This window comes from Tachypleus tridentatus, chromosome 2 (genome assembly GCF_004210375.1).
Source record: "Tachypleus tridentatus isolate NWPU-2018 chromosome 2, ASM421037v1, whole genome shotgun sequence".
NCBI classification, from domain to species: domain Eukaryota; kingdom Metazoa; phylum Arthropoda; class Merostomata; order Xiphosura; family Limulidae; genus Tachypleus; species Tachypleus tridentatus.
Window position 1 is genome coordinate 31,742,794 of NC_134826.1, and position 16,995 is coordinate 31,759,788.

General features: G+C 35.6%; 1 protein-coding gene across 7 annotated transcripts in view; it reads right to left on the reverse strand.

Annotated features, from left to right (window-relative positions):
* The window catches only part of sud1 (Prolyl 3-hydroxylase sud1), a 63,962-nt gene extending 49,595 nt beyond the window's left edge, over nt 1-14,367 (reverse strand). For 2 of the 7 annotated variants that reach the window (XM_076482660.1, XM_076482650.1), the window contains exons 1-3: nt 14,219-14,367; nt 8,262-8,442; nt 1,943-2,097 (exon numbers count right to left, since the gene is read on the reverse strand). In XM_076482660.1, the coding sequence (XP_076338775.1) occupies nt 1,943-2,097; nt 8,262-8,439 (333 nt within the window). In that variant the 5' untranslated portion in view covers nt 8,440-8,442; nt 14,219-14,367. Of the gene's footprint in view, nt 1-1,942; nt 2,119-8,261; nt 8,443-14,214 lie in introns of all 7 variants that reach the window. The other 5 variants (XM_076482629.1, XM_076482619.1, XM_076482610.1 and 2 more) reach the window with 3 other exon arrangements.
* Nucleotides 14,368-16,995: the final 2,628 nt, after the last annotated feature.

Below are 16,995 nucleotides of genomic sequence, written 5' to 3' on the forward strand. Positions count from 1 at the left end.
AAATACTAGTCCACTCAAACACAGCCAAGACTAAAAATCAGTTTCATTTTACTGGATATGTAACGAGCACACATGTACCCTGACAATACAAGTTATGTAATGTTAGCTAAGCATAACTGGGAGGTCAATATAATAAAAAATAATAAATACATATATAAATGTATAGCACTATAAGACTTAAACTACTTAGACTATATATTTGTATTTTTGTGTTATAATATGTTGTCATTCTAGCACAAAAAGGCATAATTTATATTTCTTAATTTTTTTTTTCATGATGGTTACAAGGTTGGTAAAGTGACAAACCCCACATAAAATATAGAAAATAACAAATATAAAGTCTTCTGAAAACAAACATTTTAAATGCATTTAGGAGGTTTTAGAGATTAGGCAAATAATACATGAGATTTTTGGGGAGAAGAATAGTTATTTAATCATAACAGGAAATCACTTTACATTCAGACTAGTAACAAAACAAGATATTTTGAAAAACAAAACTTAGGTAAAATTATTTATTAAAAAATCTGATATTTTGTATACAAAATAGATTTTTGTAATATTTACTAAAAGTCTACCTCATTTTGTGAAGATATACATGCTGTATAAAAAGTTAAAGTGGAAATATTTAATGTGTACAAATGTGAAGATGAACTTGTACATATTATACCCATAGTGAAGGGGTTAATTTCTGGTAAGCTCATATCTCTGAATAAATGCCTATATTATATGTATTAACTATTTACAAATATACTCTTCAAAAAAAGAAATGCAAAAGGGATATTTTTGTTATTTTAAAGAGAAATATATGTAATAACGTTACAAGCTCAGAGTATATGATGTTACACGTGCTAAGGCACTGATTGTCAGACCAAAATGACAATAAAAGTTGTGCACTTTGAAAACGGAGGAAAACATCGGATTTTTCGCCAAAACGCATTCGTGTCCAATAAATTTGTTTGAGAGATCTGCATGTTCTGCAAGTGCAACATGTGCAAAATCCCTATAAAAGTGACGGGTTCTCGGTTTCCATAGCTCAGTGTTAAGCCACTGACACACAATACAGTTATGCCAGAACTGACTGAAGCACAACGCAACAAAGCCATTGGTCGATTGGAAGCAGGCGAATCTCGATCAGATATTGCCAGAGCTGTGAATGTCCACCCAAGCACCATCACAAGGCTATGGAATCGTCACCAACAACATGGATCAACTCGTGACCGTCCACGATCTGGCAGACCTCGTGTGACCACGCCCGCACAAGATCGCTACATCTGGTTACGTTACCTTCGGATAAGACCACCACTGCGACGTCTACTGCCTCAACCACACCAGGGCTGCATAAGATTTTCAATCAGACCGCACGCAACCGTCTACAAGATTCTTAGGCCCCATGTGCAACCGATCATGGTGAACGTCAACGATGTTTTCAACATGACAACACACGCCCTCACACAACCCGACTCATCACTGTCTTCTTGAGACAACACAACATCAACGTTCTTCCCTGGCCCTCCAGATCACCAGATTTAAACCCCATCAACATCTTTGGGACGAAGTTGGACCAGCGTCTGTGAGGGCAAAACCTCAACCGCAGACTCAACCTCAGCTTGCAGCAGCTTTGCAGGCTGAGTGGTCAGCCATTCCACAGGATGTGATTTGTCATCTCATCGCTTCCATGGGCAGGAGATGCCAAGCAGTTATTGATGCTCACGGGGGACATACTCATTATTGACGTTGAGTGACGTTAAACTTCACCTAGTGAGCGTGGACTTCGCCTTTGCAGACTTTGGATGTTCAGCAGTGAATGTGCAAAGTTTCACACATGTCATACAGAACTATCCCGAGTAAACTTGTTAACAATGTGTCTCAAATTTTGCCTTTTGCGTTTCTTTTTTTGAAGAGTATATTTCATTTTACTAAGCAAAAAAAAATTGAAACATACCTGATGAAATTTATACAAATCATTGTTTTTCTCAATAAACTTCAACTCAAGCAATTCATTCTTAAGAGCTTCTAGAAAAGTCTCACTGTCATCTTTGATGAAATTGGGCAACACACAGCAACGAAAAGGATCTGCCAAGACTGTTTCTCCATTTTCTGACAGAGACAAAAAGCCTTCTAATATATTTTGATAAAAAATATTCTCACTAATTGAATAAACCTTAACTAAACATAGCATAAGACATATTAGCCTTAATCTAATTACATCTAAGTACAAGATAATGTCCTCAGAAATAACCCTTTCAAATGATGTTCATTTAGCACATAAAGAAAACCAAACACCAACTACAATTAATTTCATCTTGAATGCACTAACAGCAGAGTTTTCACTACATAGTTAATAAATTATGTTCTTGAAGAAACTCTAACCATGCTAGATGCTGGTGGCAACATCTCTGAAGAAACTACTTTGTAACATCTACAACTGCCTTTTTGTTTTTTCTTTTAACAAAAGAAATAACATCTTAATTCAATGTAGTTAAAGTTAACACTTTTCTTACCTGAAAATATATTTTCAATAGATACTCAGCTTTTCACACAGAAAGATATCTTACCCATGCATCTACTTTAGAGACTTGCATGCCACTAGCCTTTAAGCAAATCTAATATCTCAAAAATTTTCTTGTGAATTGTGCTTCTACATAATGATGTTATTATGCCACAAGATCTCTCCACTAATAAGGTGACACAACCTAGTCCCTGAGCATTAACTCCCTCTCTGTTTTTGCACATTAAAGTTTTATTCTTAACAAGGAAAGTATAATGAAAGAGTACCAGAAGAGGGGAAGAGGAAGGGAAATGTGTTTGCAATGGTGAGCATTTATTAAAGATACATTTTCAGGTCAGGAAAACGTCACATTGCCAAGACAATATACACATCTACACACAGAAAGATAGAATCTCACACTGATATGGTGAAAGGACTGATGTGAAATTTACTTGGATGAGCTCTCTTCAGAAAGCACCCAAAGAAAACTCATGGAATGAAACACCTAACAAACACCCATGAGGGATTGCATCAAATATCTGCAACTCTTTGTCCAGAATAGAAGAGAGGAAGGGGCACACAGACCCAATGTGTTGCTGGTATGGGTGAAATAGGAACATGTTCATACAAGTACTAGCACATAAGAGGTTGGAGAAACAATTTGTGTAGCATAATTGGGACATGTTCAAAATGTATCTAATACATATCTCAATTCTAGCATCAGACATTATCAGACCAACGTCTGTTACAGGAGGATGGCTCAAAATGTATTAGTGCATGATCACTTCAATTCTACTATCAGACTCTTAGAGCAACAGGGTGGCACAAAATTTATACAATAGTGTGTGTGATGTTGGAGCATGCTCACCTCAATGCTGCTGTCTGACACTTGGTCTAAAAGAAACTGTTGGAGGAAGACAGAAATTATGCCCTTTTGTGTTTATTGTTACATGTGCTCACCTTGAATACACATCAGCTGCAAGAGGAGGGCATGATATGTTACAGAGTGCTTGCCTTGACTCAACCATCAAACATCTGAATAGATAAATACCAGTTGTGATAGTAGGGAATAAATTTCATGTCATAAAATATGTAATAGTAGGAGTGCAGATTGCAGGAAGAGGGCATGATTTTTTTTGCACATGCTTACCTCAACTTAATTAAATAGATTCATGGTGGGAAGACCTGGAGAAAATGCCCAGATCCCATTTGATCCTGTTTAAGCCAGATGCGTCTTTTACTAGAAAAGGTATGGTCTAAATGAGACAGTAGTCAGATATCAGAATATACTTAAAGGATGCCTCATATGGTCTTGCAAGAAAACCCCATCTTAATATGAGCATGCATGGAACCAGCTACAAGCTAAGTAGCAATAAATGGCATGAACAGGGCAAAAAGTCTGTCTGGGTCCAAAAGATCATAAAAGAGTGAGACAGAAGGAAGGGAGTGGTCTTTTCCCCAAGCAGCTGAAGACTTAGGGAAAAAGGACTGGTCTGAAGAAACAAGAATATGAGGGCAATGGAAATGGATAGAGGATAAACTGATTGAACAACAGTGACCATATACAAAAATCAAGCAGAATATGATTGGAGAGAATGTGGTAAAAGTTGCAAGATGCCAAGAGATCAAAGGGGCATGGGTAAGAGCATACAGGATGTCACTGAGGTCAAAGTCAAGCACAAGAACATAGTGAGTGTGACTATGGGCATGGAAGGACTAGAACAAGGTGGAGTGAACTGGGAAGGTAACTCCTTGGGTATCAAGAAAAGCAAAATGTTGAAAACAAAACCATCCAATAACAAGTAAGGGTGGAGATGACTGAACACTATCAGACAGGCAAGCAAAGGAAAGGAAGATGTATGACAATAAAATAATCAGGAGGAAAATGGGAACATGGGTTTTGTTGTTATCCACATGCCAACACTTTCCTCCTAATTTTTTGGCTGGTTCAATGAGCAATGGACTGGAAAATAATTTAAACATGAAGGTAGAAAGGCAGGATACCTTGATGGGACGGAGGTCAGAGATGTTGAAATAACAGTGTGTAATTAATACATGAAGACAAAGAAGAGAACCAAGGTTAAACCATCCAAAGATATACCACCAAGAGAACGTGACAAGGAGTCTTGAGTGAAAACTAAGACCCCTAGGTAAAAAGACACAGAGGTAGGTGAGCATTATAATAAGTATATGACCATACCTGTGTTAACCAAGGGATTTGGAGACAAAGCTACGATCGAAGGATGAAGAAGAAATTATCAGAAAAGAGGAAGCATGAGATTGAGAGAGTTGGCAAGGCAACAATGAGTAGTGTCTGTAAGAGAGAAATCCCCTGGGAAAAATGAGGAAACACCATCCTGCAGCTAAAATAAGGTCTGGCCAAGAGAGAGACAGTCTGTAACCCAATTCATAGCAGGTAAGGAAACCAACATGTTGAGAATCAACCCAATACGAAAGATTCATAGTTTGAAAGTAAAGGGTCCTGGATGAGATTTATCTGTGGCAGTTAATTTAGGAAAACCAAGAAATTGTAGAAAAAGAACATAATGAAATGATCCATTTGGAGAGGTAATAGTGGTATCAACAGTACTGGATAAGGTAAAAAAGTGTAAGTCCAATTTGAATGGAGATTATAGAACAGAGACAGGTTCATAATGTTAGAAAAACATGTAGCTTCAAGAAGTCTTGGCAGAAATTAATAAAAACCCTATAACCTGAAAACGTTTCAAAGGTAGACCTTTCTTCAAGGGCATTACTACATATGGTGATACCAAATCAGTCCAGCCACCCATACATATACTAGAATAGAGGAAAAGACAGGAGAATCACTGAGGCCAAAGATTCATATGAGGTATCCCTCTGGTAAAAAGATATTCATGGCAGGTATTTAGTTTCTGAATGGAAGATTTTTCACTTTCCAAAACTGGTGTGCTCAGGGATAATGTTATCCCCCTTTGCCCTGCACAAGTAGACATATAAAGATCAGGAGATTAGTAATTACAGTTTGAGCACTTGTTGACCAAGGGGTTTGGCAAATGTTTGATGCATGCAGAAACAGAGAGAAGACCAATACAACTGGTTTTGTGGTGGTGACAGTCTTAACGTTGTGACATTGATGAGAAGAAGCAAGTCAATTGTGTTCAAACAAAGTACCAGGTCATCCCTTAATTAACATTCAATTTTAGGTTCAGAAAAAGAGAAAGGATTTCAAATGCTTTTAATGTTACTTAATCAATAATGTATGCTCAACTGTTATTAATTACTTCATGCCAACGATTCACAAGCTTCTGAATGCCACTTCCATAAAGTCTTGGGGTTTGGAGGAAAATAATGCAGAGAAGGTAGTTTGACATTTTCATGTGTTTCAAGCTCTTTTCAATCAAGATAGTTCTGCAAACTTTGGAATACATGATAATTAGATGGGGCAAGGTCTGGAGAATAAGAAGGATGTGGATGTTTTTCTCAGTCTTGCTTTTCATTCTTTGCAGATTTGATCTTTGCTGTATGGGGCCATGCATTATCCTTCTGTAACACAACACCTTTATGATTAATCAAAGCAGGCCTCTTGTCTTTTAATGCAACATTCAAGCACTCTAACTGTTGACAATAGAAGTCTGATGTAATCATTACATTGAGTAGCAGCAACTCAAAGCAGGTCACACCACCAAGACTTTCCTAGGGTGGAGATCCATTTAGGCTGTGTTTTAGCCAGTTTACCTGCACTGAGCCATTGTCTACAGCACTTAACACTTTTATGAAATATCCATTTTTCATCTCTGTTACTAACCTGTTCAAAAAAGATGAATAACGTTCATGAGAGTGCATAAAAATGCAAATGTCCACTCTTGTTCTTAAATTGGCTTTTATCAAACCAAATTTTATGAACAAACACTTACTAATTTAAAAGATATAGCATGAAAACTATTGCAAGCACAAAATGTTTGTGAAGTCAAACCCAGAGACTGAGTCCATGCTGAAAGGGTTAATTAATTAAAGGTGAATTTTCATCAAATTTAATAATTGCCTTAGAAATTGTACTTTGATTAGGTATAATTCCTGTGTGGTTGCCATATTTTTAAACGCTTTAGTTTTTGAGTAAAAAATGAAACAAAATATCTTGAATTCAAGTCCCTCTCGGTCATTCGGCTGTTTCCGTGACGTTTTACAACTGTGATGTAATAGTTGCCAAACACGATTTGTTGCACGCCAACCATTTTGTTCCTTTCAGTGCTGGTGTTTTATGTAAATCTATTGATGCTTTTTTCCGATTACATACTTTGTGAGACTATTTTTTGTCTTGATATTGATGACTGCCAAGACTCTAGAGCTGACTCATTTCAGAATGCGTCTGTTCAGACTCTTGTAAGTAGATCATGATTGTTAGATTAAACATTCACAAGTTGCAATAATTGATGTATAATTCTATTTGCATTAATTTGAATCTTACCGTGAAAGAATGTTATTATTTCAATATCAAAATAAAAACCTATTGTTTCAGCTTATCCCAAGTATTCCAAGAGGGACACAGACTGGTTGGTATTCTGTTTCCAGAGGTGTACAGGTATTCCCATCTGTCTTGAAGACTGTAGCTACCCAGACAGAAAATCTTCCAACAATTGATTTTGCTTGTGGTACTGGTAAGTTAGTTTGAATATGAATGTGACATTTTCATTCATGATTTAACAATATTCAATAGTCAGATTAGTCTTGTTAATATTATTTTGATTATTTATTATTAGTTATTGCTGGTGAACAGTACATTATTCATATACATGTAATTCTTTCACTGATTTTTGCAGAATCAACACCTGCTGCTAAGAAGTCCCTGTATCACAAGTGACAGATGCTGATGATACTGATGCTGTTCATATGAGTGATGATGAAGGTGATGATCCTGACTAGAAATTGTCAGATCTGTGTCAAAAGTAACTGTTCTAGGTTCGTTCATAGTAGGTTCAAATTGATATGGCACTATTTGACACTGTTCAAAACACAAAGTCAAAACAGACTCCACCTGGTTCTCTGCATGCACTGGCCATGCTTATTTACATTCAACACGCTGGTGTTGGAAGTTTGTTTGGCAACTATTACGTCACAGTACTTTTCCTAGCGGCAAACGTAAGAACTAAAACATTCGGATTGCTGCTCAGAAAGGGCTCTTTCTGCACCAAGTTCTATGTTCATTTATTAGCACATATTTTTTATAAAAAATGTGAACCTGCAAAATTAATCAGTATGAGTAGTTCTTTTGACTGCATAGTTTTCTTTTTTCTGTAAAATTCACCTTTAATACAGATTGACTGAAAGTTTGGGGTAAATTTGTTCATACAATCATCTCCTCCTGAGCCTTCCATAACAAAAAATTTGCTGAAGCACTTTCTCTATTCATTTGGTCATGTCCATTGAAACATAAGAGATTGTAAGCCTCTAGACATTAACTGACCTGCCAGTGGAGAAAAGTTGCTGTCAACTTTTACTCATAATAGTTAAACATTTAGAAATCTTTCCCATGGGAAGACAAATGTGCCACCTTACACAGATGAAACACGACAAAAGATATGTATAATTTATGGAAATTAATTATTTTATTGACCAATGTGTTGAATATAGTTTGTTTTATAATAAAAGATCCAGTAAAAACTAAAATTATCAAAACAAATCATAATATATTCTACACTATTATTTTTTTCATAATTAACTTATCAAATACAGTAATCAAAAAACAACTGATCAATACAAGATATAAAAGTAACAAGTAAAATATGCATACTACCATAGATCAATTCCAATTTTCTTTGGAAAGCAGTTTTGATAGCAGTTTTAAAGTCTTCTGAGAATAGCAATGGATTCAATTCAGTGACCACTCTGGTGTCAGTATTACTTTTCTTAATTTTTTTGTGTGGTTGAGCTGTAGTTTGTTGAATTAAGTGGTGTTTGGCAGCAGAACTCATTTCCTAAGAAAATAAAAGCATAATTTTATCAGCACAAGTATAATGTTCAAACATAATTTTCATCATTTTATAAAATGCCTTTTAATGGGAGATTTGATTGTCCTATACCTTTCAGAAAGTTTTCTTGACAATACCAAGAATTAGACTTATTTTTCCATCCACCATTTGCTAGTTCTGTAATTCCATTCACATGATAATTTGAGTGGTATAACATGTCTCAAATCCTGTGATGAAATAATCTCTAGATCAATAAACATTGGCTATGTATTATTACTTTTACTTTAATTCTAGTTAGTATTTATTCAACCTCATTTTTCCTACACTAAAATTTCCCCTAGAATCTGCAAGTAATAAGGATTAAGACAAAACTGACATGCATGTTGCTAAGGTATCTCTTTAGAATTACAGAGGCTGACTAGGTTACACTAAAATGATTATGAAGCTCACCACATTGTTTCAATCTATATTGCCATGTCAGTCATGTCCTATCTAATTATTATGCATCTTGACAATCACCCTGCAGTTAGTTTTCACTTCTCAACTGTAAATTGTCATGCACATGAAACAGCACTCCTCCCAGCTGGTTTTCATAATTCATCTAGTTTATGAGGATGACAGTTTTCTATCTCCTATTTCAATCGTATGATGATATATAAATCTATAGGTGCTGCATCCAGCAGCTTGACTAGCATGCATGTCTTCATATGGAATAGCAAGAATACTTGTTTCATTCTTTAGCTACTTGAGGTATGTGATGGTTCAATGGATATGTCATACAAGAAACTTTGTAAGGTTTTCAAAGGATCATCCCAATCTGGAAGGGTAGGATTCAGTGAGGAAGACATATTCAGAAAGAAGGCATGAACATGAGAAGTAGAAATACTACAGTATCAAAAACAAAAGGTATAGGAAAAAGAGTGCTGGATATCTGAAAAGCTGGGAGACTGAAGAACCATGGTTAAAGAGTCAGATAAAATTTCTAACACACAAGCTAGGATAAGCCAGTCAGTGGGAAGCCCCCTGACAGTAAACCAAATGTGAAAGACCTGCTGCTCACTTTGTTTACACCACCACGTGAAATGGATAGGTTGCTTCCTTGTTAGCTATCTCTATCCGACATATAAAACCAGATCATTGTACCATGGACCTAACAAAAGGTGGGTGTGAAGGCACAGAACATAAAAGTTAGATTGTATAACTCATGACAGAGGTCAATTAAGAAGGGAGGAAGAAGTGGATGAGGGACAGAGAGGGTGAGAAGCTGCCAACTTAACCTTGGTAAATCAAAGCTGATCTAGTCAATACAGAGCAATCAGGAGGACTTGACAAGAAATGGAGTGGACAAGAAATCACCTGATGAAGTAAATGAATGGCTGGAAACACATAGAAATACTTGTGTGACCAATCCTTGTTGAAGGTATTACCTGCCAGAGTCAGTAAATGATGTACAATCAAAAGGAAAGGAACTTGGAAAGACATCAATGTGTGGAGAATCCCATAGATGGCAAAAAAACCTTTTAAACAAAGGGATCTAATGCCCACTTAATGGGATATATCCAGTTGGGATGGGAAAGATTATCCACAATAACAAAGAAAGCACACTTCATAGGACTCTTAACAATATTAATGTAATATGTGTGGAGGCAGTAAAAGAGATCCAATAACCAAAACATAGATGTCTGAACTGGTTGACCCTTAGTGGGTGATACATGCCACCACTGTAGAATTGTCTAAAGAAATAATCCACAGACAAGGCTGGGCAAGAAGAAAGAAATAACTTAATGCCCTTTGTATGGGTAGAAGATCAAAAACAGCAATATGTAAAGCACTGAAGTATGCAAACCAATGACTCAAAGTGTTATTGTGATTGACCCATACTCCCCACGCCTGAAAGGTGTCATTCATGAAAAGATGTAGATCCAATTATGGGGAAGGAAGTGTCATACCTGCCAAAATTTGAGTATTGTCCAGCCACCAATGTAGACTGTCTTGTAAGGAAGGAGAAAGGGAAATAGGGGTGAAGGGAGGATCCCAATTATTTGTGGAACACCCTCTGAGGGTATCATAAATGGGTATGACTGAGGGAGACCAGTGATGTTATGGAAGACCAAATTCCCAAAATAATCTCACAAGTACAAAGTGACTAATCCATGAAGGTGAGGTGAACTAAAATTATATTAACGTTGTGAAAGGAGAAGACAATGTTTGACAGATATTAAAGTTAAAAGACAAAACAAAAAAACAACTGGACAAGATAGTTAATGGGTTGAAGAAAGGACATTGCACTTTGACCAACTAGCCCATCTCAGCCACCACAGAAAGCAGCTGAAAAGTATGAGTTGCTAATTCCAGTTCAGAGGAAGCCATCCAGCCATATAATAAAGAAATCAGTTCCTGAGCATGGAGATGACATGCAAAGGCCCAAACAATTCAATCAAACACAAGGTGCATACAGTGATTAACCAAACCATAAAGGACAAATTGAAGAAAAGCATGAGAAACAGGTGATACAGGCATATTAGAGAAGCATAGAAGACATTCGTAGGTTAAATCCACTACCCAGGATAAAAATACTTTTCTCAGGGAAAGAAGGATTTCAAGGTAAACTTAAATATTAAGAACAATTAATTACCCATCTCCAGTAACCTTGGGGACAATGAAAAGGTGAGAACAAAAATCCCACAAAATATGAGGAACAGTTTATTTGCCAGATGTCAAAACAATTATTGAACTACTTATGGCAGGCATTGGTCAGCCACAAGAGGGGGAAAGGAAAAGAGAAACCTGAGTTGGTGAATTTGTGGGTGGGAGATGAAGGCATATTAGGCTCTAAGAGAGACATATGACTACAATATTTTTAAAGGCCGACAACACCCAAGGACCAATAATTTTGATGACTGTATCAAAGTCCATGAAATGGGTCCTTAATTAAAACCCTAAGATAAATGAACCTGAGCCAATATAGCATCACAACTTCTAATGTCTGAACAACAAAAGAAACCATAAATAGAAAACTAAGAGCAACTTATTGTTCAAGAGCCACCCCACAAACAGTAATCAGAATCCTAAAAATTACTGATCTAAAACTTGAAAAACAATCTGATTGGAGGAAAGGATTAAATAAGATGAAGTCCTCGAGAAACATGGCATATTAATCTTGCCAAGTAACTGCGAGTCTAAACTTTGATACAGCATGAACCAGAATATCAGGAGGAGGAAAACTAAAAGTGATGAAAGGTTGTGTAATAACAAAAAATTAGATGAATAATAATTAACATATAGAAAACCACAAACCTGATACATAAATCCATTAAGACAGAATAAGGCCCATAAGAGACCATAAGTTGGGCACATAATGATTAGTAAAGTCTAGAGATGAAAGAAGATGAACAAATTCCTTATCAACCAGCAAAGGTTCAAAGATGTTTGTGGGAACTGTGGCAAAGGCTGGGAATAGAGTAGGACCATATAACATTTGATCTATAGATGCATTAAAGCAAATAAATTCTTCATTAGGTTGCCTGCACCTGAGGCTCATAAACTCAAAATGGTAATGTTAATTTCAGAATTTGTAGCCAGAAAAGTTTCACAAAATGCAAATGCAGAAATAAAGCAACTTCAATGAACTGATAAAAAATGAACAGAAGAGGCATGTTGAACAAATCAAATTAAGTTGAAAATTAATCATTGAGGGTGAAAAACAAAGTCAAACATGCAGCAACAAAGACACAAAAGGGCACATTTAACCTAAAATACTGCCAAATGAGATGCAAAGGTATGGTAGAAGAATGTAGAGGAAGTTGCATATCATGTTACTGGTGGTTAAGAGATGGCACATGATGATTTACATGGTGGAATATAGCAATTTCAACAAGTAGTAGCACAAGGCTTGTAGCATGCCTAAAGAAAAATTGTACATATAAAGAGCAGTACTAAATAAAAACAGTTAATCTTGTGAGACGGTAAGTATCATATCAGCAAATACTACCAATGAATTGCCAAAAAAATTCAAAATGTAATTATGATAGATCTATTCCACAGTTGGATATCAGCTAAGGCTTTCACTCTACTTATGCATTTGAATATTCAAAACTATTTTAATGGAAGACACTGACCTGTTAATTTCAGAAAAGATATCTTACCTTTATTATAACAAGCATGAAATCTTCATGTAGCAGGAAAAATTCTAGTCTCATTTTCAAATATACAAATATTAACCATAAAGAATGTTTTAGTATTTACGTCAACATTCAACAATCTAACAATGTATTTAAATCTTAGGACTGATAGCAGTGTGATTGGGATCAACTTGTTGCCAAGCAGCAGAATACTAAAACAGACCAATGCAGTCTCACAGACGTTCCATGAGACAACGTTGTTGGAGCTAGTCAAAACTTACTGTTATGGATTACATGTAACTACAAGTCTGCAGTGGAGCTTAAACTAACTTTACAGATATTAAACCTTATAAATACTTCTATGGAAGCTTGCCTATTCTCTTGACCGTAATGGCATAACTTTAACAACAGGATCATCCTTCCTTGATTTTGACTCCCCCTATAAAATTTCTGCTATATTTTGAATAAGACAAGACAAGAAGATTACAGTTTTGAAAAGACAAGTTAAGATCCAGCTATGACAGTTCTATTATTCTAACATTTGTAACAGTTTATTTACATCAAGAAATGAGTGCTGCTAACTATAGTGGGAGTTAGTACTTTACTTGGGTTTAAATAGAAAATCTACAATTTCCTGGAGAATTAAAATTGTGAAATAGCAAATTCTGCTTTCATTTTTTTATGATTTTGTTTACCATTCATTTATTATACCTTCTATAATTTAGTTCAATTATGAATTTTTAGTTATATTAAACTCACTTTTTAGTTAGAGTACATTAAATTTGAGTATTTGTGATACAAAACTGTCAAAAGCTTATCCTGTAGTGATATAAAGATATTGTTGTGAAGGGTTATGTAAACTGGCTCATCACACAAGATGTAACCTCTTAGTATAACTACTAAATAAAAATGCTGCCTTGACCTTAAATGACTTAGTTCATAAGGTGTAGTAAGAATGAATTATAGCTGACTTTTGCTTGATATTGTTACTGATCTTTACGTGGTTTGTCTTTAAAACATTTTCTTGGAATTGGGGTTTTATTTTTCTTCTGTTTCCCATAATTCCTTTATTTAAATTAATAACTTTTATACATGTATGGTTTATTAACATCTTATCAAGTCCTACTCCTCGAGATGCACGTGTTTATTAACTGTTGTAAGTTATACAATTTATATTTCAGTTTTTTAAAATTTATCTTCAATTTCTATTATTAAACTGTAACAACAACAAACTGGTGTGTGTTTTTTTCGAACATGGTTAGAGTGGCATTTTGTTTTAGTCCGTTACAAAATGATTTGATTTTTTCTTTCCTTGAATGTGGGCTACCGAAACAGCTTTGAACTTGAAAAACAAAATGGTTCCTTACTGTCCGTATGCTAGTTATAATGTATAGTCTCGATTAAGCACATCATAATCTCACATCATTCATTAAAATTGTAACTGTTACATAGGATTCCAACTATTACAATTAGCCCTATTACTACTTCCACTGCTACTACAAATTAAGTGTGCCATTCATATACATGCTTTATTTACTAATTTACTTTATTTCGATTTTTTCGACGGCCCATCACAAAGGCCATTTCCCCAATATTTCGTGAAATTCTAAAAAATAAAACTTAATAAGACACGACATTAACGCTAATTTAAACTTACGCACCACAGTTGGTTAAGTTTCTCTGCCGAAACAAATCTCAAATACTTGAACATCAACGTTATTAAATACCATGATATTCAACACACAACAATCGCACAACACACATCTTGATACAGGGGTTAAAAGAAATCTGTACCGTAATGGCCATGCGCAACAAACGTCACAAACGCGATATGAAATAATTTGTGGGAATAAAATATCGTATTTGACAGTACACAAGACGACCTTGTTTGTTTGTTTGTTTTTATTTTATGTTTGGTGTATCGGACAACCTCTGTTGTCAAAAGTCTAGGGTGTTACTTTTATACAGCTTTTCTTAGAAGTTATTTTAACTTGTGCTAATCTGCGCTCTGGGTTAATGAATACAACCTCAAAGTATTTTTTATGCTTCAAAAGCTTGATGCAGCATAACTTAAGTCATAAACATCTACTAACAACTTCACAAACTTTTCGTCACAGTTGAACTCCTTTTTTATTCCGGCCTGACAATGGCCAGGTGGTTTAGGCGCTCGACGCCTAATCTCAGGGTTGCGAGTTCGAATCGCCGTGGCACCAAACATGTTCGCGCTTTAAGCCGTGGAGGCGTTATAATGTTACGGTCAATCCCATTCTTAGTTAGTAAAAGAGTAGCCCAAGAGCTGGCGGTGGGTGGTAATGACTAGCTGTCTTCCTTCTAGTCTTACACTGCTAAATTAGGAACAGCTAGCACAGATAGCCCTCGTGTAGCTTTGCGCGAAATTCAAAAAAACGTTTTTAATCCCCAAAGTACAAAACTATAAAACATAGTGATAATAATGTAAAAAAAATGTTTATAAAATTAGTGCAGTTACAAAACTAACTTTTTATATAATAGTAGCAATATTTTAGTTTGACAAATGAGAGCAATACATTTAAAATAAAAATGTCTTGAGTAATTGCAACTAACATGTGAAATAACTTTTAGTTATGAATAATTGAAACAAATGATAAAATTACAAATATATTATTATAAAGCAGAAGGTGGCACGATGTCAACTCACTTACTCAAAAAGTAAACAAAAGAAAAAAGAACAACGTAGTTTTGGAAATATACTGTTAACCGGAGAGTTCGTATACTGGAAGCTATGTTTATGACTGGGGATAATAACAGGCGTTGTTTTAGGAGTAAAAAATATCATTCTTTTCATCGGTAAAAACGGTATGTTTGTTTGTAATTAAGTACAAAGCCACATAATAGGCTATCTATTCTCTGCCCATCACGAGTATCGAAACCCAGTTTCTAGCATTGTATGTCCGTAGACAAATCGCTCTGCTACTGAGGCGTCTTGTTATTACGAAACGCACCATATAAGTAAGTTTACTGAGAGATTATGGAAAGAGCGACAATTTTGTTGGTAGTGAGCAGTAAGGAATATATAACATCTTATACAAAGGGTGGAAAATTACAAACGTATGCTGCATTATACAATAAAAGAGACAACAATGTGTCCAACAATGTGTCCAACTGCTTCTCTATATGGCCTGGCATGGCCGAGCGCGTAAGGCGTGCGCTTCGTAATCTGAGGGTCGCGGGTTCGCGCCAGAGTCGCGCCAAACATGCTCGCCCTCCCAGCCGTGGGGGCGTTATAATGTGACGGTCAATCCCACTATTCGTTGGTAAAAGAGTAGCCCAAGAGTTGGCGGTGGGTGGTGATGACTAGCTGCCTTCCCTCTAGTCTTACACTGCTAAATTAGGGACGGCTAGCACAGATAGCCCTCGAGTAGCTTTGTGCGAAATTCAAAAAAAACAAACAAAACAAAAGCTTCTCTATATCTCTATATTACCTTACAGTATACACATAATATGTATTTGTGTTACCTCAAAAATAACATTTTTTACTATTAGAACCAGAACTACAAACAATAGAAAACACACATTTATCGCAAAGGCATTTTTCAGGAATAACAAAAATGAAAAGAAAAACTCGTTTTGTAAAAATTCACGTACACTTCTATCACATTTTCAAATACGCTCAATGATCCCGAAAACGACTATCTTCAAGGGATCTTTATCTAACACCTTAATTAACACTTGCAAAATCACGCTGAGCAATGTCATTTTCAATGTAGTAACAATGCTTATTTGGATGCATCAGAACATTGACATTTTTGATAGTTCATAATGACAACATCTCCAGGAGAACTAAAATAATTTCAGAATCCTTATCATACACCTTAACACACACCAAACAGTCCTGAACACGGCTATTTTTAATGTTGTAAGAATAAATCAAACATCTTAAATGCACCATTTCTGCCGGCGTTATGAAAACTCACAATGATACCAAAAACGGTCATGTTCAGGAGCACTTATGGATTTTCACAAACTCATCCTACAACATAAAACACCCAGGTACCAAACAATCTTCGACATAGTCGTTTCTAATGTAGTAAGAATATTTAAAAGTACTGGAAGTCCAGCATTTTCCATCGAAATTTTAAGAGATCATAATGATGCCAAAAAAAAGGCCATGTCTATGAATACCTAAGAATTTACAGAAACTTCACCACACACCTTAACACAATCTTACAAAACAGTCTTGGACACAGCTGTTTTTAATGTAATAAGAATTAGGAATATTTAAAACATTCGAAATCTATCATTTTCTATCGGCATTTTAAAAGCTCGCAATGATATTAAAAACGAACATATCCAGAAGGTTTTGTGGACTTTTAGAAACTTCAACATACATCATAACACACATTTTACAAAAGATCCTGGAAATAGAAGTTTTTGATATCATTATGAGCTCTCACAAGTA